This window comes from Podarcis vaucheri (assembly GCF_965113315.1).
Source record: "Podarcis vaucheri genome assembly, chromosome: 15".
Taxonomy (NCBI): domain Eukaryota; kingdom Metazoa; phylum Chordata; class Lepidosauria; order Squamata; family Lacertidae; genus Podarcis; species Podarcis vaucheri.
Genome location: NC_138753.1, coordinates 4923839 through 4945975, shown reverse-complemented (window position 1 = coordinate 4945975; position 22137 = coordinate 4923839). Strand labels below are relative to the sequence as shown.

Sequence of the window (22137 nt, the reverse complement as noted above, 5' to 3'; positions counted from 1 at the left end):
GCAGCCCAGCAACTTCTGATGGGCCAAAGGTTCCACACACCTGCGCTAAGGCCACCTAGGTACAGCGTTTGAAACTCCCATTGTTCTAGGTGCATTTTGCGACAGGGAATTTCATTAGCGTGAACAGTTTCTGAACTCTGGGTGCAGTACTGCACCTAAGATTTCAGATTAAAACTGCAGGAGGACCTTTTTCTGCCTCCCCACTTCCAGCTACTCTCTGAAGACTGAAGAGACAAGACCCTCTTAAGAATATTAGGGGGTGGACTAGGACTAGACCATGTGAAAAATGAACACATTTTAGCTGCAGTTCGTTCATTTTCAGCTATGTATTCTGGTTGCACCCATAACCTAGGTTTAAGGTGCCAGAGCACCTAGCATTCATATCTCAATTTCTGCCTAGGTAACTACCCTATGGTAAAGGTGGTACTTCAAACCAGATTTGTACTTCAGTCTTAGTCACTACAGCAGGCCAGCCCTTGAGCAGTGGATCAGACTGCCCCAGCCTGATGTCCTCTCTAGGTGCTGTTGGACTTCAACTCTCATAAGCTCTAGCCAGCATGGCCAATGATCGGGGTGATGGGAGCTGGAGGAGCCCTACAGCAGCTGGAGTGCAGCTGCGTATGGGGAAAGCGAATGAAGACCATTCTGAACTCCTTGGGAGGAAATGAGAGACAGCCATGTTTAACCAGCAAGAGAGCCTAGAACGGTTAGCTCCTCTCTCTTTTTGAAAGGACAGCTCTTCTGCAGAGCTCTTCCCAAGGACTCTGTGCACTTTCAGTTCCTCACTTGTGCAACAGTGTAGTAAACTACCAAGAAAGAATGATTCATTCACAACAGCCAGATAAGGGGGAGCAAAGACTGGAAGCAAGAGTTTTGCAAGAGCCAGCCATTTTCACAGACACCTTCAGAAGTATAAAAGTTCTCTATTCTGCTCCTTAAGGTTAGCTCTTGGGGGCGGGGGAGGGGGGGCAGATGCTTTTCACAATCATTCCTGTGAAAACCTCATGGAACATCAAGAGGGTGTGAATTCCTTGTGTTCTACCCTGCCTTATTATCAGTGGCATTTCATCCGCCACAATAAAGGCTCCACCTTCCCAATTCAGCTGTGTCCTTCCTTGTAGCCTCCGATAAAGACAGGGTGTGCCACTCCTGTGCTTCTCTTCTGTAACGGGTGGAGAGTTACGTTGTGGAGCCGTAGGAGTCCCATGCGAGGCGACACACCAAAGACCCCACAAAGCCGTCCTGTTACTTTCCTCCTTACAACAGATACAGGGAACCTCAGGGTCAGGGGGTTGAATTTGGCCCTCTACGCTTCTCTATGTGGCCCCCAGAATTCTCCCTAGCTCACATCCCCTCATCAGGCCAACACTACCCCAGTCGTACTCTGCATCTGCATCCTCTAGGATGACTACAGTTCTGCGTCTTGAATGTGTCCTTGAACTGTGGCAATGCTTCTTGCTTGCCTGTATGGAGGACAGAGAGCGGTGTGCGCCTGTGTGTAGGGGGTATCAACAGCTCTGGCTTTTGCCTAGCTGGAATGTTACCCACTGTGCCCCAATTACTCCTAGCCCCATCCATTTTGTCTCCAGTGCTACTTCTACCCTTTAGAATATTTTTCTAAAGAGAATTGGGACCCCCAAACTGTAAAAGGTCCCCCAACCTCTGCTCTACCACAATGCACACACTTCTAAGGCTTGCTGGGTTGAAATTTCTCCCTAGATGTAAGTGGGTAGGCCCTAGCACAGAAATGGCAATAGCTCAATTCTGTCCAATGGTGACTGTTCTATTCAAAGCTACACCACATAAAACTCTGATGGGTTTATACTGCAGTACAAATAGCTGTTTAACAAAACAAGAGCTGTATTTGTTCTGCTATTTGGGGGAGAAATTCAAGAACATTCATTGCCTCTGGCGTGGAAGTATGGTTTTTATATAGAACAAGGACTATCGTAGGGGTGAGGGGAGAGAGAATATATGGCAATGACATGACAAACCCATCTCAGATCTGCATCACAGGGATAATCATCTGCTGTGCTTCAAGGATATCAAGCCCATTATCAGCTTTTTTACAGTCGGGGTGTTTCCGGTGCAAGAGCACCATATCTCTGAAGCAGGTCACCTATAACAGGGGCAGGCGCTAAAAGCTGCATCAGAAAACACATCCGAGTGAGAGGGAAGGTCAAAGTGAATGCGACTTACATGCCACATTTGCTGTGGTTTTGGATCTGCCAGGTTGAAAGATGAAGGGCAGATTTACTGCATTGATATAGTGTCCGTCTCCCATGGTCAAGGCAGCACACATGGTGTGCCTCCCTCCAGCCAAGTCTCACAACCTTTAAGGTAGGCGAGGCTGACGGACAGAAGACACCAAGCCATCCAGTGAGCCTCCCAGGTTTTCCGTGCCCCCAGTTCAATGCCCAACCAGAAGACTCCTTCCCAGCCTAACTCTACACCACCTTTTCCTCAGTTCACGCAGCAATTCTCGTCAGCCCCCAAATTAAGACATTTTAAACACAGTTTCATTCAGATTGCTCATTTCACGTCTTTATGTAAACCGGTGTAGAGGTTTAGATTGTTCTGTTATTACAGCAATTTATACACCGCCTTTCACTTCAAGAATATATATATACTGAGGTGGGTTCACAAACAAACAAAAGCTGACTGCAAAACAACAATAATAAAACCAACTGAAAGATTAAGTGTTTAATAAAACACCACCACATTGTCAGACACTACAGTAGCTAAAAGGGTAAACAATTGTACTTTCTATTCCACTGAGAATTAGTTTTATCCTTGCCAGCCCTGGAGGGCCACATCAGTGAACTTCATACATAGTCTTGCACCAGCTCAAACATGGATCTATTGGACCTAAGCAGAGCCAATACGAGTCACCACATCAACTAGAACAGAGGTCCACAGGGTTTACCTCGCCTGGACCGGTTCACTCCAGCAGATTCCCTCCGCGGGCTGGAGTGTGAGTGCATGTGTGTATGCACGCGATTTCCGGCATTTGCATTGACGCGATTTCTGGCGTCCGCACATGCGCAGATGCGATTTTCAGCGCCATGGAAGTGAGTCCCAGCACTGCACTGCGCCACTTTAGCACAGCACGCGGGGACTCGCCAAGCAGGCGGGTCATTTTGGGGACGGCTCGTGGGCTGGTTAAACAATCCCCGTGGGCCGCTTGTGGCCCATGGGCCTTAGGTTGCCTACCCCTGAACTAGAAGCATGTTGATTTTCTTTCTTTTTTTTTTAAGCTAGGCTTCTTAAGAATCTGAGAGCAGCCTCAAAGATCATGCCTCAGGAGCAGTAAGGTAGGCTGCCCACTTTGATATAACACAGAGAGAAGGGAAACTAATTCATGCACTGCTACGCCTTATCTTCCATTTCAGCTCCCCACAAGCGTCTTGTCTACAACTGCGCCGTCAAGTTCTGTTGTAAAGCCACACCTCTGCGAGTAACCATTCACAAGCTATTAGTAATGCACCACTCCCTTCGCTAAATCGACCATGCCAAACCAGCATTGCTATCCGGGCTCAAATGAAATATGCTGCCTTGAAATGCAACACTGCCTTAACCGTCTTTCGCTTTTTTATATTCTCGCTCATACTTTCAACGTGCTTCATTGACTGACTGACTCCACTTGGCCAAGGACTTGTCTGAGGAAAGTACTGTGTTTCAGAAACTGCCCTGTCCTGGGATTCATCAGATCTGCTGTTGAATCTGGTCTGGTGGCAGAAGTGCTTCTGGTGTAGGACTGCTCCTTACAAGGGCGAAGCAGTCAGAACCGCCACTCACACAGGCTGTGAATGTAACTTGAACTGTTGCCTGAACTTGCTTTTCCCTTCTCCCTCCTGTTCCTTTTTTCCTTGTGTGCCTGAGACCTTAGGACAGGGACCATCTCAGAACTGTTTTCTTTTTTTCTTTTTTGTAAACTTCTCTAAGAGCCATTTTGGCTCACAGGGCGGGGTACAATATCTGCCAGGAGTACTTCTTTCTTTAGATGCACACAATGGTTCTTTAGGCTGAAACAGGTGTGTGGGGAGTATTTGGTCTTCCCAGAGGTTGCTGAACTTTAACTCCCATCAGCCCTAGCAGGGCACAATCAATGGACAGGAATGATGGGAGTTGTAGTTCAGCAACATCTAGAAGGATAAATGTTCCCTGCACTTGTTCTGAAGGAAAAGAGTATGATTCCTGCACCACCTTTTTTAAAAAAAAGTTTGGTGTATACACTTTGTTAGCTTCACACAAGTCAATTTATCTGGGGTTTGTTGCAAGTGTGGAATACAAATCACATTATTAAAGAGATCTCATCTGCACCTGTCCCCCATCTCTTCTATGCTCTTTCCCAGCCTTTTAAAGGCTGAACTGGCTACACAAATTTATGGAAATCCATGTTTTATTAATCTCATTGGCTACTTATAACAGGCCAAAGTGTGGCAGATGGTAACAGTTATCTGAGCAAAGACCTAGCTTAGCCACAGCACTTAAGCAACAAAGCAAGGCAGATTTACCTTAATTATAGCCATCTGCTAGAATAAGCAATCCTGTCATTTTTTTGCAGAACCAATGTCAGGAGACACCCTTGGTCAATGGTGTTGGGACAAACAGCTGCAGGCAGCGACTGCAATCCATCACACAGGTGAGCAAGCTGAAGTTCCATCAATAAAAACACTTTTCCCCTCCAAATTAAGGATGAGAAACAAAGAACGCTCAGGATTCTATCAAATGCCCGCAAGCTCTGCACAAGCATATCTTAAGAATCATGGGTCCCAAGCCAGGGAAACAATATCCTTGGTGATCAAGATAACTGACTATATGCCTCATGGCTTTCTCATTTGGTCACAGCAGTATGTCTATCAAGAGCAGCTGCTGATCTCCTCACCATCTTAAGAGACTATGTCCCAAATGCTCCCTGGTTCTCTTTTTTCCCTTTTTGGAACAAAGGATACTGCTTTATACCAAATCACGCTGGTCCATCTAACTCAGTACAGTAGTACCTTGGTTCTTGAACTTAACCCATTCGACTCCCGAAACAGTTCGAAAACCAAAGTGCAGCTTCCGATTGACTGCAGAAGCTTCCTGCACTCAATCGGAAACCGCAGAAGCCATGTCGGACATACAGCTTCCGAAAAACGTTCGGCTGTTCGGGAACCAAGGAACCACTGTACTGTACTGTCCCCCCTCTCTCTCTCTCTCTCTCTCTCTCTCTCTCACACACACACACACACACACACACACACACAGACGGGATGAGGAATCTGTGGCCCTTCGGATGCTGATATACTCCAATTCCTATCATTCCATCCCTCACCATTAGCCTTGCTGGCCAGTACGAGTCCAACAGTATCTGGAGGGCCACCAAAATTTCTCCAAACCTATTTTATACGATCCACACATCCCATAACAAAGGCGAACTGAAGGGCAGCTGCTATTTTCATCATCTGTCTCTTCAGCTCCCTGAAAATCTCAAACCATTTATTTCTTTTAACCCTAAAGGGTTTTTGAAAAATGCTATCAACTGCACACATAATTACAAACTGCAGGCTAATACCAATCTGGCTACCTTGTTCCTTAATATACTTTTTTTAAAAAAACATGGTATTTTGCACATTAACATACACCAAACAGGTTGTGACCATGAATTGATCTTTAGCTGTGGTCTCAACCACTGAGCCTCTTGGGCTTGCTGATCAGAAGGTTGGCGGTTCGAATCCCCATGACGGAGTGAGCTCCCATTGCTTGGTCCCAGCTCCTGCCAACCTAGCAGTTCGAAAGCACATAAAAGTGCAAGTAGATAAATAGGTATTGCTCCGGTGGGAAGGTAAATGACATTTCAGTGCGCTGCTCTGGTTTCAGTGTTCTGTTGCACCAGAAGCAGCTTAAGTCATGCTGGCCACATGACCCAGAAAAACTGCGGACAAACGCCAGCTCCCTTGGCCTGTAAAGCGAGACCCAGAGTCGTCTGTGACTGGACTTAACTATCATGGGTCTTTACCTTTACCTTTATCACAATTACTATTTCCCACAGAAGTAGAATAAGAATAAGCCTATTCCGCCTGGTGAATCAGTGGCTGTCACCACTTAAGCCTGGTATTACCCATATCCATATAGAGGGCAAAAATTGAAGTATTTCTATGATGACAGCCCCACGCTAGAAGATGACAACAAAGACAGCATTCCACTAGCACTCGAGGGTGTCAGGCTTTCGAGTGGTGACACCACTTCCATACCATGGGCAGGTCTATACCATACATGTACATTTAAGCCTCCCCCTCCCGAAGAATCCCAGAAATTACATTTTCTCCTTACAAAGCTATAATTCCCAGCACCCTGAACAAGCTACAGTTCCCAGGATTATTTAGGGGAAAGCCCTGTGGTCTAAATTTATGGCGTGGATCTGTCCCATAGTTCTATTATGCTAGGAAGCATGCCCAAAATGTGTTTAGTGTTCACTATGTAACAAAAGAGATTTTATGGTTCTTCATTCTAGTGATGCATCACGGTTTTTGTTCTTAATGCTTGTGGACATATATTTTATAGAAGGTGAAGGATACAAGTTATGTACAAATGTGTGTGATACACACACACACACACGCGCTCGCTTGTTTTGCTGTAAGTATGCATTAAAAGCCAGAAAGGTTTCCCTAACCTCCCAGGAGGCCATTTTGTACCTACTCTGCTATTTGGATAATTACATTCCATTTACCTTTACTCTTGAGCAACACCTTGCTTAACACTATGTAACCAGCCTGGGAGCACCAAGCTTTATACCTGCTATAATGTAAGATGAAGAGCCCAGGACTATTTCCCTCAAACGCCATTAGAAGTGCTGTGGCAAGAGTGAATTATGAAGACCAATGTGTAAGGAAGGCATTTCTATCAATTAACCTCCGCAGATGACAATTAAGGAACAAAAGATGCTGACAACAGCAAGCCACTGGGTTTCTTCCAGGAGAAAAGTTGGCATATTTTGCTAGAAAAGCCTCTGAGCTGTCACCTTCCAGGAGGAAGTGACAATGCTGCATTCTCAGCATTTTTCGCCAGATTTCATAGCACACAACCGGATGCAGGCCATTGTTCTGTTACTGGAGAGAAAACTGGGCCCCGTCCTCCTGCAACATGTTTATCTTCCAAAGACTGCACAGTAGACACATTTTTTTGCACGCTGAAAGTTTCCCCTAACCTACTATGTTCCATACTTTTGGAACCTGGGGCACTTTCTTCCTGGATGAGAACAAGGCAGTTAAAATCCAGATTTTTTAACTCCATTCTCAGAACAAGCAGGAACCTCCTAACTGCAGGACGGGCCCCGTCAATGCCCCACCCTCCTCCTGGCCTCTGTCAGAGAGGTGGAGCAGGGATTTATTTTTTTGTTTGACACTGCGCCATATAAGGTACATTGTGTAAGCATTCCTGTATTCCCTTCTGTGTGTAAGCTGCAACAAATGCATTTTAACCCTCCTAAAGGAGGATGGGCACTGCCTATCTTTTTTTGGACAACGTAGTTCTTTTAATACTTAATTCACCTTCTGCAGGCAAAGGTATAGATTTCCGAACCATACAAGGGCTCCTACATTCCTTGCCTTTGCAAAGAGTCTCTTTCTGAACCTCTCTCTGCCCATTCTCACTCCTGCTTCTGCTCCTTTCTGCACATCTGCTGTTCTGCCTGCCCCCACTTTGGCCTGCGTTCAGGTCTCACCTGACTTCACACTTCCTCTTCACCTTCTGTTTCATTAGGAAAGCTCAACATGCGTTTTGGCTTCGTGTAACTGTTAACTTCTGTGGCTTGCATATGAACACCAGAAGCGCTTGCTGGATCAGGCCAATGGCCCACCCAGTCCAGGATCCTGTTCTCACAGGGGCCACCAGCTTGCAACCAGCAAACAGGACCCAAGCGCAAGAGCACACTCCTCTCCTGTAGCTTCCAGCAATTTGCCTTCAGAAGAGCATTACTGGACCCAGTGAACAACTTGCACCATTAATATACAGTCATACCTTGGGTTACAGACGCTTCAGGTTGCGCGTTTTCGGGTTACAGGTGCACCGAAACCCGGAAGTACTGGAACGGGTTACTTTCGGGTTTCGGTGCTTGCACATGTGCAGAAGCACTAAATCGCACTTTGCGCATGCACAGAAGTGCCAAAGCGCAACCCGCACATGTGCAGATGCGCCGATGCGGGTTGCGAATGCTGATGCGCCACTGTGGGTTGCGAACGCTGTGGATTGCAAACATGCCTCCTGCACGGATCACGTTCGCAACCCAAACGTCCACTGTAGTCGATAACGTCTGCAGAGATAGCTATTGGAAGAGCAGATATAAAGAGTGCTGCAGCATTTTGGAAGCTAACAAGGTTTACTTAATTCACTTCATAGCCCAAATTCTCCAAGCCGCCCTTCCCCAACCTAGAAATTTCCAGATGTTGGTGGACTCCCATCACCTCCAATGATCAGGGCAAGTGGGAGCTGAAAGTCCAGCCTCTGTCCACCTGCTACCCTCCAGATATTTTGTACTCCCATCCGCCTCAGCCAGCACAGCATGCTGGCTAGGCTGAAGGGGGTCGGAGTCCAAAATATCTGGATGACAGCAAGTTGGAAAAGGCTGTCGTAGTCCAACAGCATCTAAAGGCCATCCCAGGTTAGGAAATGTGGCTACAGAGGACACACTTTATGTAAAATAAGCTTTCCTGTACTGAAACTCACTTCAGGTGAATAACATCTCTGCACTTTATGCCCATACGTGTGTATTTTCGTTCCCACCAACAGAGGATGTTAAGTGATGCATCTGATGAAGTGGACCAGGGACGCTTATACTACATTATCTGTTGGTCATTTAAGGTGCCACAAGACTGTCATTAATATAGGGAGTCATAATATGAAGGTAAGAGAATAGTCAGGAAGAGTTTAGATGATCTCCAGAAGTAAGAAAGGTGCTGAACATGCCTGTATGTGTTCCACCACACAACAAGTGGGTGGCATGAAGAGCACAGCCAGCAATCTTAGATGGCAGATGATCCTGCTGCTAGTACCTTTCACTTTCCATAGCTCTTCTTGCGAGCGCCTTTTTGGATAAAAGGATCTCATAAAATAAGACATATGTCATTGTGAATTACTCGGGGGATGAACAACAAGATCAAGTGAATAAAATGTGAACTTTTCTGTGCCAAGTGACAGAATAGAGATTTGTCTCTATATTGTCAAGAATGGCCTTGACCAGCTAAGGTAAGACCAACCCACAGCCCTCCTCTGCAATATAAAGGCTACGACCCATAAAGCCTTTGACCCCAAATAGTTCCACATACAAGACTTCACCCACATTTTAAAGAAAGGTTCTGGAAAAGCTAGGTTGCAATCTGCTGCACATAAACCCATATTTTAAGAAATATGGGGAGGAAAACTGGAAAAGTCCATGGGGTGGGAGGTTTTTACCAGTGTCAGAAACTGGGATAGGAATGCCAGGAGCCATGTGATTCCTGGGACCTGGGTCTTTTGCTGTTGCACTACCCTGAAGACCCCCTGAATGACTCAGCCAGGCAAGTGGTGACTGGACTTCTCCATCCAGTTGCAAAAGGCTGGTTGCCAGTCGCAAAATGGGACTGGCGCCCGCTAATTTCGAAACCTGGTTTTTACTGAGGGATGAATGGGGAAAGGGTGAGGGCTTGTAAAACAGAGAAAAACTCATGAAGTTTTAGAATAATCGCAGTTATGTTTCAGAAGTATTGTTTTAAAAATATTGTTACAATAAATTCACACTACTGCAAAGCCATTATTAGTTATTTATATACTGCTTAATGCCAGTACATAAATATAAAAATAGTAACAAAATAGTATACAAAATTCTAAGTGGCTATAATTTGGAATCTAAAGGGGGCAGGAACTAGTAGTTTTCCTTCCAGTGCTGGGTGTATTTGATTTGACATATGGTTTGCATAAAAATAATAAACAGTAAGTTGTATTTCATGTTCTTGAAGCATGAAATACATATAAGGTCCCCTCAAAGTAATTACCAAAGGACAATACAGTGGTGCCTCGCAAGACGAAAAGAATCCGTTCCGCGAGTCTCTTCGTCTTGCGGTTTTTTCGTCTTGCGAAGCAAGCCCATTAGTGGCTTAGCGCTATTAGCGGCTTAGCGGATCAGCTGATAAGCGGCTTAGCGGATCAGCTGTTAAGCGGCTTAGGGTCAGCTGATAAGCGGCTTAGCGGCTTGGGAAAAAGGGGGGGAGGGGGAAAACCCCGCAGGAACTCGCAAGACATTTTCGTCTTGCGAAGCAAGCCCATAGGAAATTCGTTTTGCGAAGCACCTCCAAAACGGAAAACCCTTTCGTCTAGCGGGTTTCCGTCTTGCGAGGCATTCGTCTTGCAGGGCACCACTGTATAAAATATTTAAACAATTTAAAACAACACAGTTTAATGAAGTACTGCAGGTATTTTAGCTTTCCCCTCCCATGGCTTCAAAGAGCCTAGATTTTCAACAAGCAACAATGCTTGGACATAGTACTTGCACCCGCCTTTCAAAGGCTCTGGGAGAGGGCAAAGGTAGACAGTGTTCTTAAAGACTCACACCAAAGAAAATGACTTCAAGACGTGGGAAATGGATCAAGAGCGGTAATGTGTTTTATATTCGATTGGACATTAGACATTGTCATGATTTTTCTATTTACTCATAACAGCCTTGCAAGACTGTCAAAGAATAGAAGTTCAAATATTAACTCATCATTAACTCAAATATTAACCCTGGACATTGTTTTCCTTGCTATGTTATGTTTTGTTCTGCTGATGTGCAGAGTTGTTTGCATATGCTGAAAACAAAAATACGTTCTAGAAGCCTAGTTTTTTATATCTTTAATCCATAACTGCTTATGTTTCAAGAGTCATTAATAACTCTCCAGTGTATTATCATAAACCTAAAGCTCCCAGCTGTATAAACCAACTCCGTTAAGGTTACAGTATTCAGTCACCTACTGAACTACTAAATTTTTATCTAGTTTACCTGCTTGCACATGTCAGTGTCAGTCATTCGCGGCACACAGGAAGTCTGTGAGTGCAAAACCCTCTTCCTATTTAGAGACAATTTTCTGCCTCATAACTAGATGTGTGAGAAATTATGTAATGAATGTGGCTAAAAAGAGGCTACTGGACTGAGACTTGGATGGAACATTATAATATTTTATTGGATCCTCTGGAGACCAATTAAAAGCTTCCTGCCTGATCAATCTGTAGGTAGGTTTTTTGGGGGTAATTTGTCAGAGGCAACCACATAAATGGCTTGTCTTCTCAGATTTCTAGTTGCAAAGTGAAAACAGCTTAAAGTTCAACACGATAATCTCCAAACCACTTCTACAACTGTTCTGGACAGACTCTGTAGAACATGAACAACATATTCCTCCACACAAGGAGGCAGATGTACAGGAAGGTACCAAGTATACATGCAGATGGAGAGGTTTTTCCACAGCAGGTACACCGCGGAAAAGAGGCCAGTTTTCTTTTACACAGACCGTTTCATTGCCAGAGCAACAGACGGTTACCAAAGCCAACTGCCCATGCTGAAAGTGAGCAGGGATGCAGGTTTCATTTGTCACTTTGAGGCTCAAAGGAGGCAGACACGCATAGCCTGAATCTTGAATAATGCATCACTAGTCAGCGAACAGAGGCAGAGATATCCAGCAAATGGAGGAGACCCTACCTGCAGCACCTGACAATACCTTGCTTGAAATAACCCAGATACCAGTGCTGGCATCTCTGTCTGTGGGAATCCAAAAACATTTAATTCAAAACAACAGAGGGCAGAATTTAAATACAGAGGGGTTTACGGACTGCTCTCCCACATGAAGAAGTATTTATGTTTCCAGAGAACTCCAATATTCCCGGGATTCTTCTGGGAAAAGATTAATGATGGTGGACAAGATTCACAACAAACTACAGTGGTACCTCAGGTTACGAATTTAATTCGTTCCGGAGCTCCGTTCTTAACCTGAAACCATTCTTAACCTGAGGTGTGCTTTCGCTAATGGGGCCTCCCACTGCCACCACTCATCCTGGGGCAAAGCTCAGAACCCGAAGTACTACTTCCGGGTTAGCGGAGTTTGTAACCCAAGGTACCACTGTAGCTTTCTTCTGCAATGTGTAACAACAAATAAGTGTTTGGAGGGCTTGCAGCCTGTACAAGAGGGTTGGGGAACCTGCAGCCTTTGCTGGAGCAGACTGGCCAATGGTCAGGTCCAATGAGAATTTTAGTACAACATATCCAGAGGGCCACAGTTTTTCCCACCCCTTCCATACAGAGCAACAGTGAGGCTCAACAAGACTGGCCAATACAAACCAAGTGCATAGCTAGAATATGGCCCAGAATCCTCTGCAGCCTATGGGTGTTCCGCAGAAGACATGCTGTACAATCTCAGCAAACAAATGGTGCTCAAAGGCTTCCACTAAGCTAATAAGTTCGAGATCATACACCAAGCTGAGCTAAACTGTGTTACTGCCAGATACCAGTGCTGTTCCGTGACGTGGGGCAGAAAGATTTCCAACCTATGTTTTTCAGTAGAAATGTTTTATTTCCAAAAATGAATCATTCCACATTAGCAACAATGAACATCCTATAAAACTGGGTAGTTTTAGAAGCTGTGGTGTGCAATCCCCCCAATATTATAAAACTTAGGCAATGCCTATGTATTTAATGCAGAGAGCTTTGGACATGCTAAAATTATAGTGCACTTCTATGGAAATCTATTCAAAATGAAGCTCAACTTACTTGAGATCTACTTCCAGGTAAGTGTGAACAGAACTGAAGTCTTAGCATGTTAAGAATTCAGAGCCATCATTGTTTTTCTTGAGGTTCAACTAATGAACTTGCACTGAGTTGTCGTGTAATGTATTTTTTTAAAAAACAACAACCATTAACGCAAACTTCCACCCACCTGAGGACACTAAATGTTACTTGACGGCTTCTATTCCTTTTCCTCAAACCCCATCATCCTTCCAAGTTAGCATTTCCACATACTAGGAACTAAGCCTAAATTCTGTGCCATAAAGTTTAATTTCATCAGAAATGCCTTCCAAACGTGCAAAGCAACACAAAAGCCCTTGAATCCCATCTCTTTTTCATGGATGTTCAGAAGTGTCTGAACATCCATGTTTCCCCTTCTTTGCTGCTGTTTCAGTGTCACTTTCTGTTTTAGCTCCCAGCCTATCAGAGATCACATAGTGGATGCGACATCACAGCATGCATAACCAACCACTTTGCCCCACGCTGAACAGATGAGGGAGAAGAACACTTCCCCATTGCATGGCTGATGGAAGACAAGGCAGCATTGTTTCAGCCAACCAAGTCCAGTCTAGGCAATGCCTGGATGGGAAGACCATGCACCCTAAAACACCATGCACCACATCTAGGAGTTCCTTGGAAGAAAAGTGGGGTGTAAATGGAGGAATAAAACCATACCAGTTTGTTGTGCTGCATCAAGCTCAGCATAGCAAGAGGCATGCAGTACAGTGTTACCTTGGGTTAAGTACTTAATTCGTTCTGGAGGTCCGTTCTTAACCTGAAGCACCACTTTAGTTAATGGGGCCTCCTGCTGCCACCGGAGAACAATTTCTGTTCTCATCCTGAAGCAAAGTTCTTAACTTGAAGCAATATTTCTGGGTTAGCGGAGTCTGTAACCTGACGCGTATGTAACCTGAAGCATACGTAACCCGAGGTACCACTGTACAAGCAAAGGAGCATCCACAGTATGTGGTGCCCCAATAACATTTTACACCCTTTTGACCACTCCTAAAGAAATGGTTGCAAAAATTGCACCCCTCCACTTTTTTGTCAATGCCAAACAAATTAAATTATTACAAGTTGAAGTCTTGGGGAAAAAGGAGGGCATATGCCAAGCTTCCTTCTCTATCATCTTTTTAGCATTCAAAGGATTGAAGCAGAGTTACACCCTATTTCAGGGAAATCCCCCTGAAGGGGAACCCCACCTCAGGTTTCTGAAGGGCCTCCAAACAAAAGAAAACAGCTGCGATAACTTTGAGCAGAGCAAGAGCACTGCCTCTCGCCAACTTCATCTACATTTTGCCTTATCATCCTATGCAGTCTCCTTGGCAAGAACTTTGGCACCACACAAAAAGCATTTTCCAGAAACAGTTGCTTGCATACATTAACCAGGACCGGCCAGGTTTAAAAGGAGGCAGCCCTGAAGAGAGAAATACCCAGCGGCTTTCTCCCACAGCCATGATGGCATCAAAGCACTGCAGCTTAAAGCCTATCAACAAAGTGACATTTAAGGCAAATTTCAGGCAAAACTTTTATGTACAAACTCCAGGTCAAACCAAGGGAGTTTTCAACCAGGGCTCCAAAATTCATCAGGGACCAGGGTGGTCTAGCCCCCAAGACTACCAAGAGCTCCTCATTATGACAGAAGGAACGCCTGCAAAGTAAATGACAAGGAACCTGGCAGGATCCCAATCAGAAAGCACTTGCATGATCAAAAATGACGCAGGAAGGCAGGTTGTGCCCTTGCTGCAACATTCTCCTTAAGTGTCATACTTCTATCTTTTTCCCAAAGGAGTGGATGGTAACCATTTATGTACAGGAGAACAGTAAAGAGGTGAGACGAAGGTTGCCTCTGGTGTTGTGCCACCCATTAAGAATTACTCTCCTCTGCTGCACAGCAGCTCATGTTTCAGGATCCCATCACAGCGGGACAGAAAATACTGGGAAACTTGCATAGAGGCAGGATGAATATTCTTGGGAGAATGCCCAAGAGTCTATTCTGCCCTGTGCTGCAAGCACAGATTTTCTAAAGATGCAAAATTGCAAATCAAGCAATCTATCAGTACAATATAAGCAAGAGTCACAGAAATCTGCCGAGTGTGCATTTTCGGCAAAAATTCCAAAGAGGAACAGTGCAAAGGCTCTCTCCCAGGTTGTGCTGCCAAAAGTCTGTGCAGCAAGGAAGCCCGCAGGAGCGTGACTTGCGATCGCTTCTTTGCCTGGTTCTTCCTGACACAAGAGGCTAGAAGCCAATGCTCAACAGGAAGCAGGAAGCAGGATTAGGATTTTTTCTTTTTACAGAACAGCTACTCACATCAGAGATCTGTTCTTGCTGCCACTAAGTTCAGAGACATGTTCACAATAGACATGCAACATCTGAAAACCAGTTGCAAGTACAGTGGTACCTCGGTTTTCAAACAGCTTAGTTCACGAACAACTTGGAACCTGAACACTGCAAAACCGGAAGTAGGTGTTCTGGTTTTCAAACTTTTTTTCAGAAGCCAAACGTGCTCCATTTTGAGTCCCCCTGTGTTTCCTGTTTTGAGGCTTTTTCAGTTAATTTGTTTTTGTGACTTTGTGCTTTGTGGATCCCAGTTCAGCAACTGACTGATTGTGTGACTGCGGAGATGGATAAAAGCCCCCCATTCAAACAATGACTATCATCAGTGCAGGTAAGAAAATAAAATTTAATTTTTATCGTCTACAATACTATTTATTTTATAGTACAGTACATTGATTTGCTTTCATTTTATGGATCAATGGTCTCGTTAGATAGTAAAATTCATGTTAAATTGCTGTTTTAGGTGTTCTTTTTAAAAGTCTGGAACGGATTAATCCATTTTGCATTACAGTACTTTCTATGAGAAAGTGTGCCTTGGTTTAGGAACACTTTGGTTTTGGAACAGACTTCCGGAACGGATTAAGTTTGAGAACCAAGGTACCACTGTACTATGAGTAACGCTTGTCAAATTTCTTTTCTTATTTTCTTTCTTTTTCAAGGTGATCCCCCCACCCCATTTTGTTCAACCAAATTATTTGCAGGCAAACAAGGAACAAAGCATGTCAAACACCTTCCTCCCTCTCACCCCCCTCCTACTAAGCCACACATACTTCCCAGTAGGCACTACTGGAGGCAGAGATCCAGTGCCGCCCACACAATAAGGATTATATTATTCTTGTGAAGTGGCAACAGTAGGAACTGCAGCAGAAACCACTTAGCTAAGCTCCCCCTTCTCAATGCAAAGTTTGCATGTGTCAGATCTTAGGTCAGGCTGACATCTGAATGGCGGGCAAGAAGGCAGAGGGAAACCAGCCCAATAAAGCAATAGTGTGAATACAGAAGTTCTGATTTTAAGATAACAGAGCATTGAGCTCAAGCAATTTGAAGTGCCTGCTTGGAGGGAAGTGAACGACCAAGGTACAGGGGAAAATTCACCATCACTGAGCCATCTTTGCACATGTAAGAATGTGTAGGACGACAGCATCTACACATCAAGGGAATGCAACTCTTACTTGCTCACACACACCCAACTTCTCTACAGAAACTGAAGGCAGCAGATTCCTTGAGTAAAGCTGGGGAATGTTGCTGTAGAAGTGGATAACCTTTCCCCTAACAGGCAATGCTATTTCAACAGTTAGGAAAGCTGTGATTCAAGAGTAGCAGTGTGTTTGTTCCTTCCACTTCAGGAACTCAAAGGACCATTTCCTGGGGTGATTGGGGTGCACTTTGTAGGCAGATACCTGCACAGTCACTGCTACAACCTTCAGCTCCACCCACAGAAAGATGAGTACTGCCTTTCTCAACCTTCATCACAAAGAGAAGGAATCCTCAAATGCATCTGACCGATCTAGCTCCAATCGCCTGGATTCCACTCCTGCACTCTATATACCTGCCACAAGCCGCACCAACATTTGTCTCTACCTTTTATGCACACCTCAAAGTGACTGGATATTGCACACCTGGTCCCACTATGACCTTGGATTACCCATCACATTATACCACAGAATTCCTTTAGTTCCAAATACTTTGTCATTAAGTTCAGCCTAACTTAACACCCACCCCCGGAGGTCAACCAAACCCTACTGCCCTAGCACCTGTTTTAAACTCCTTACAGTTTCTCACTATCAGCTGGGACATGATCCCTAAGGGAAACACGGGATAGAGCTTGAAAAACGTAAGAAACATGTGCCAGTTGAATTATCGGCTCACTCTCACTTCAACCGTCCATGCATACCCAACATTCCTTTTGGGCTTCCCCTGCAGAGTTATTTGCAACATTACCGAATCTTGACCCACTATACAGATCTCTCTCCCCTGAAATCTGCATCATCAATCACTCACATCATCTCCTGTCTGGTTCTAGTCGCATAATTCTTCCAGAACAACTCTGCAGTCAGCAGTCACACAAATCATTAACCAGAAACCAATCGACCCCCTGACCTATCACTACAGGTCAGGTTCTTGCTCGCATCAAGCCCCTGTATTAGCCTAGCAAGTTAATCTACATTAAGGCATGTATACCACACCCAATTAAGCATCAGAATAATTCCTCTTGGCTTTTTTCTTTTCTCTAACCCTGCCAAATCCATCACATGGAGAAACAGCCACCTCCCTCTCACACAGGTGCATCTCCCCTTCAAATTAGTCCAGGGCTACTTCCACCCACACTATATGCCCAAACATTAATGCCAGCCACTTTGAAGAACCTCCCTAAGTTTCACCCGCCCCACCCTCTTAGTCTCCAAACAGGACTGCCCCTCTCCACACACAAACACTTTAATCCCAATCGCCTTTACTTCTTCTCTCCTCCATTATTTAAACCTTACTGTTGCTACTCTGGAGCCCCATCTCCTCCACATTACCTAGAATGCCTTTATAATCCCACTCACAGTCAGGCCTTCCCTCCCTTTCTAAATTACTCCAGGATCATCTTCCTTCCTGCCACACCATACAGAAACACCTGTTACTCCAAAAGCTTTTGTTCCACCCCACAATTCCTCCAAATGCTGCACAAACAGCACCTTCACTAACAGTTCCCTCTCTCCTACTTCATTATCTGAGGACCGCCTTCTCTCCTCCCTACCTGCAAGCCTCTAAACTCCCAGTCACTTTCAGTTTTCCACCTAAATGCCTCAGGCCCCCATCCTGCCTCCCAGCTCCTCTAAAGCCCCTGCCCCCATCTCGGTCTCATTCACCACCTCAACTCCTCAGTCACTCACTCCCTTCATTCATTTAGCAGAACTGGCTTTCCTCCTCTCCCAAAGGAATCACTCCCAACACTTCCTACCCCACACTGTCATACAGATGGCATCACTCCCTCCTCCTCCTGGAAGATCACAGAAACCGCCTCCTCTTTTCCTTACTCTCTACATATTGACACTTGTTTCCCCCTAACCTTCTCTAGAGCACCCCATCCTTTTAAACCGAGCCATTTTACCGCTGCCTCACTCTCAGCACCCTCTCTTTACAGAACGAAACTACCACACAAATTGCTTTCCTACACACACTTCCAGATAACCCCATGACCTTCCTTCCCTGTGCAAAGTTAGGCACACACCCCTCTTGCTTCCAACCCTCCTTTAATCCCAGTCACCTGCCTTCCCAGCTCCCCACAGCCTTCCTAGCCTCCGAGTACCCAAGACCTAAGACCCTACAACACACGTGTGTGCATACATTACACAAACTCACATGTACTTCACTCTTCCAAATACCCCCTTTTATCTCAGCCCCTCCCCACTTCCAGCAGCCCTTTCACACACACATTCTTTCCCCCATTGATCCTGACCTTCAGTGTAACACCCACCCACCTCACTTGCTTTCCCTTAAATTCTTCAAATACCCCCTTTTAATCTCAGTCAGGGCCTCCCTTCCACTCATCTCAGCTATCACACAGATGGGTACTCTAGAGAGGAAAGAGTTAAAACCTGCCTTCATACATGTATTATGTACACACATGCCTCCCCTCCCCCAAGGAACCCCTTTAACCATAGTTTTCCCTGCCTACTTCTACCAGCCCTCTCTCAACCACCACAGATGACTCCCCCCTTCATATTTATCTCAGACAATCAGGCAGCTCTGGCCTCTGCCCCTCCACCCAGCCATTATTTAGGAAACCCAGTTTAACCATAGCTTCTCCTGCCTCCTCCTACCAGTCCTCTCTCTCAGCTATCACACAGATGTCCCCTCCCTCCTTCATACATAAATACACCTTACCAGTACAACTCCTGCTTTCCACCCACCCCAAATACCTTCAATGAACTTCCTTTAGGCCTATTTCCTCAGCTACCTCTCCCTACCCTTATATCAAAGACCAAACTTCATTCATATCACACACACAAAAAAGACACTTGCCTCCCCTCCCAATGGCTCCAGTGAACCCCCTTTAACTCTTGCTTCGCCCCGACTTCCACCCCCTTCCACTATCACACAGACCCCTCCCCCATTATATATATGCACTGAATTACATATATAATACAAACAACTAGCTTGCCAGCCCTTCCAGAGACGTCCTTTAATCTTAACTTCCCCCACACTCACCTCCCAGCAGCCCTATCTCTCTCTCTCAACTGGTATTTGGAAGCATGTTGATTTACACATATCAGTTAACTCCGCATTAATGTAACGTTTTTTAAAAATATGCAACTGTGCGTCTTTGTAATATTTTGTTCAAGTTGCCTGCTGATGCTTCCAGTTTCTGCGAACCACTTAAGAGGCGTTTTTAATATGTTAAGCTGTATAGAAATGAAATAATCCAACGCACAAATCTTTCTCCCCCCCCCCTTCTCCTCAAGCCCAGGAGCTCCCTCCCTTTCCCCAAGTCCTCCACCTGACCCCTTTCCCACCTGCCCCAGCTCCTAAACCAGGACCCACCTCCCTTCGCCCCCATTCCCCGACCCCCCTCCTCCTCTGTCCCCCAAGGCCTAAACTGTCACACACGGACAGCCCCCTCCCCCCTCTCTCTCTCGGCCCCGCTTCCAAGCCCAGGCCTTCCTGACCCTCCCTCAGCCATTCCCCACAGACACGACCCTCTTCCGCACCCCCCCACGGGGTTTATTTCTGGAGACTCACCTGCAGGTGCTCCTGGAAGCGGATGGGCAGGATTTGAGCCATGGCGCCCGAGGCGTTGTTGGGGTTTTGGGGCTCCAGCCCGGCGTTTGGGCGGGGGACCTAGTCTCTCCACAGGAAAAAAGAAACACGGGAGGAGGAGGGGGGGTTGAGAGAAAAGAAGCCGACGGCGAGGCGAGCCAAGGACCCGGGAAGGGGGAAAGGGCGGCTCTCAATGGCGGGGAAAGCAGAGAGGGAGAAGACGGTGGGAGGCCGCCGCGAGCGATCCGGAAACAGCCGCCGCTCGCTCGGCGGAAGGACACACCACTTTCCTCCTCAAGGGAAGGGAGAGCAACGGCCGGGCGGCGCAGGAACAGTCACGGCGGCGGCGGCGGCTCCCTCCGCCTTATCCTCCTCCTCACCTGCCGCCAATTAGCGCAGCGGCGGAAGGATCAGAACGCCGCCCACGCAAAAGAATCAATGAGAAGCGCGGAAGGATACGCGAAACCGGAAGGGACTTTTTTCTCCCTCTCTCTCTCTCGATGTGTCTTTCTCTAGCCAAGCTTTCGCCCCCCTCCCCTCTCGCTCTCTCCTGAGCCCCGCCTACTTCGGCGCTACGTCTCTCCCCCCTTTTTTTGCCACATCATGCGACCTGGGCGGAGGGGTGGCGTCACTTCCGCTCTCGCGCCCCACAGTCATTACCACCTGGGATCCTTGCCCCGTGATCACATGATTGGGGGGAGGAAGAAGGTGCTTCTCTCTCGGTAGACTTTCTAGGCAGAGGAGGAGGAGGAAGTTCACCTTGTTCCCCTCCGCATTCTCTTTCTCGGGTATTAAAATAGTCCCTGGTGAGAGGGGATGCTCAGAACGCTCCATGGCGTAGGTGGTTACGGCGCCTGCGCGGAAAAGAGCTGCTTACGGTTTTCCGCGGGTTCGAATCCCGGCCTTGGCACGCAGAGTGGAGATGACCTTGGACTGGTAACCTTGTTCCACAGGTTAATGCATAGAGAAAGGAGAATGAGACTTGAGGGAGGCTGTGCAAATACTTAATAAAATCAGCTGTCAGCTATATCAGAATAGGTCTCTGGGCAGGTTACATTGTAAAAATTAAATAAAAATGAATCTTAAAAAATGAACAATGTTAGTAAATATATCATGTATGAAACAAAGTGAGAATATTCAGCCCGAGGGCCACATTTTCTTGTGGGGGCCACATGGCACTAATGGGTGGAGCAACAAATGCAAATTGACCTTTTTGTAACCTCAAAGTTCTACCAATTTTACTTTCTCTCTGTTTTTCAAATTTTTCAGTTCACCCCATTGCTATCCCAACTTTGGGCTGTATTCTTCTCAAACCTGCGGGGGAAAACCCTATTACATACATTACTTTGCAATGAATTTTCCCTGATATAATGCATTTTGGGGAGTTTTTTCACTAACATGAAGCATTTGAGAGTGCACTTTCTCCCTAATATATGTATGATTTGGGGGGGGGGGGAATGAATTGCAAAATTCAAAGAGGGGATCTAGAAGGAAACACACATTCCTGTTCACGTATTTGGTTCAGGGAATGGAAATCAGGTGGGTAGGTGTTCCAATGTGAAGCAAACAAATTTCTCCCCTCCCTAGGATTTGTCCCATTTTGTAAATGTCAGCCACCCAATTAGCCAAAAGAGATACTCCTTGACTCCAGGCAATCAGGAAATGACTATTGCAATCCCCAAGGTTTTGCCCACCCATGGTTGGGCTTGGGATGTTTTTGAGGCTTACTGTTACCTTCCAATGCATTGCTCCTAAACAAGCAGTGTGAGAGGAGAGCCATTTCTCAAAAGACTTCCATGATAGCCTTATCTACTTTAATCCAAAGGCATGCCATTGTAAAAATAGAAAACTGTGGATGAAAATAGATTAACCGGGAGGTGGAATTGCTCTGTTCCCGCCCCCCTCCCAAAGCCAGCATAGATCTCCTGAAATGTATGAACCCCTTCAAAGAACTTACCAGGGATTTTTTTTTGGGGGGGTGTTGTAATTAAATAGATATATTGAACCACGACTATTACATTGCAAATGTTTAAGCATTACAAGTGTGGACCTGTGCTGTAACAAACTGCTGCAGTGTGGGGCGCTTTGGTTCAAGGCTTCCCCCATCTAATGTTTCCCACCCAATGAGAACATGCCAGAGCTAGGCAGCAGGCACAAATTCAGTAAATAAATAACATTACAGCCTGGATTTTTTAAAAATAAATTTATTCGGGCAGAAGCTTTATGAACCAGTCTCCTCCAGGTGTGTTTGTTAGGATGGCCAATGGTAGCTTTGGGCTAATAGAAG

General features: G+C 45.7%; 1 protein-coding gene across 2 annotated transcripts in view; it reads right to left on the bottom strand.

Annotated features, from left to right (window-relative positions):
- CLTC (clathrin heavy chain) overlaps nt 1–20265 on the bottom strand; it is a 72485-nt gene extending 52220 nt beyond the window's left edge. The window contains exon 1 of one of the 2 annotated variants that reach the window (XM_082201651.1): nt 19833–20265. In XM_082201651.1, coding sequence (XP_082057777.1) covers nt 19833–19874 — 42 coding nt within the window. In that variant the 5' untranslated portion in view covers nt 19875–20265. The remainder of the gene's footprint in view (nt 1–19832) is intronic. The other variant, XM_082201652.1, reaches the window with a different exon arrangement.
- Nucleotides 20266–22137: the final 1872 nt, after the last annotated feature.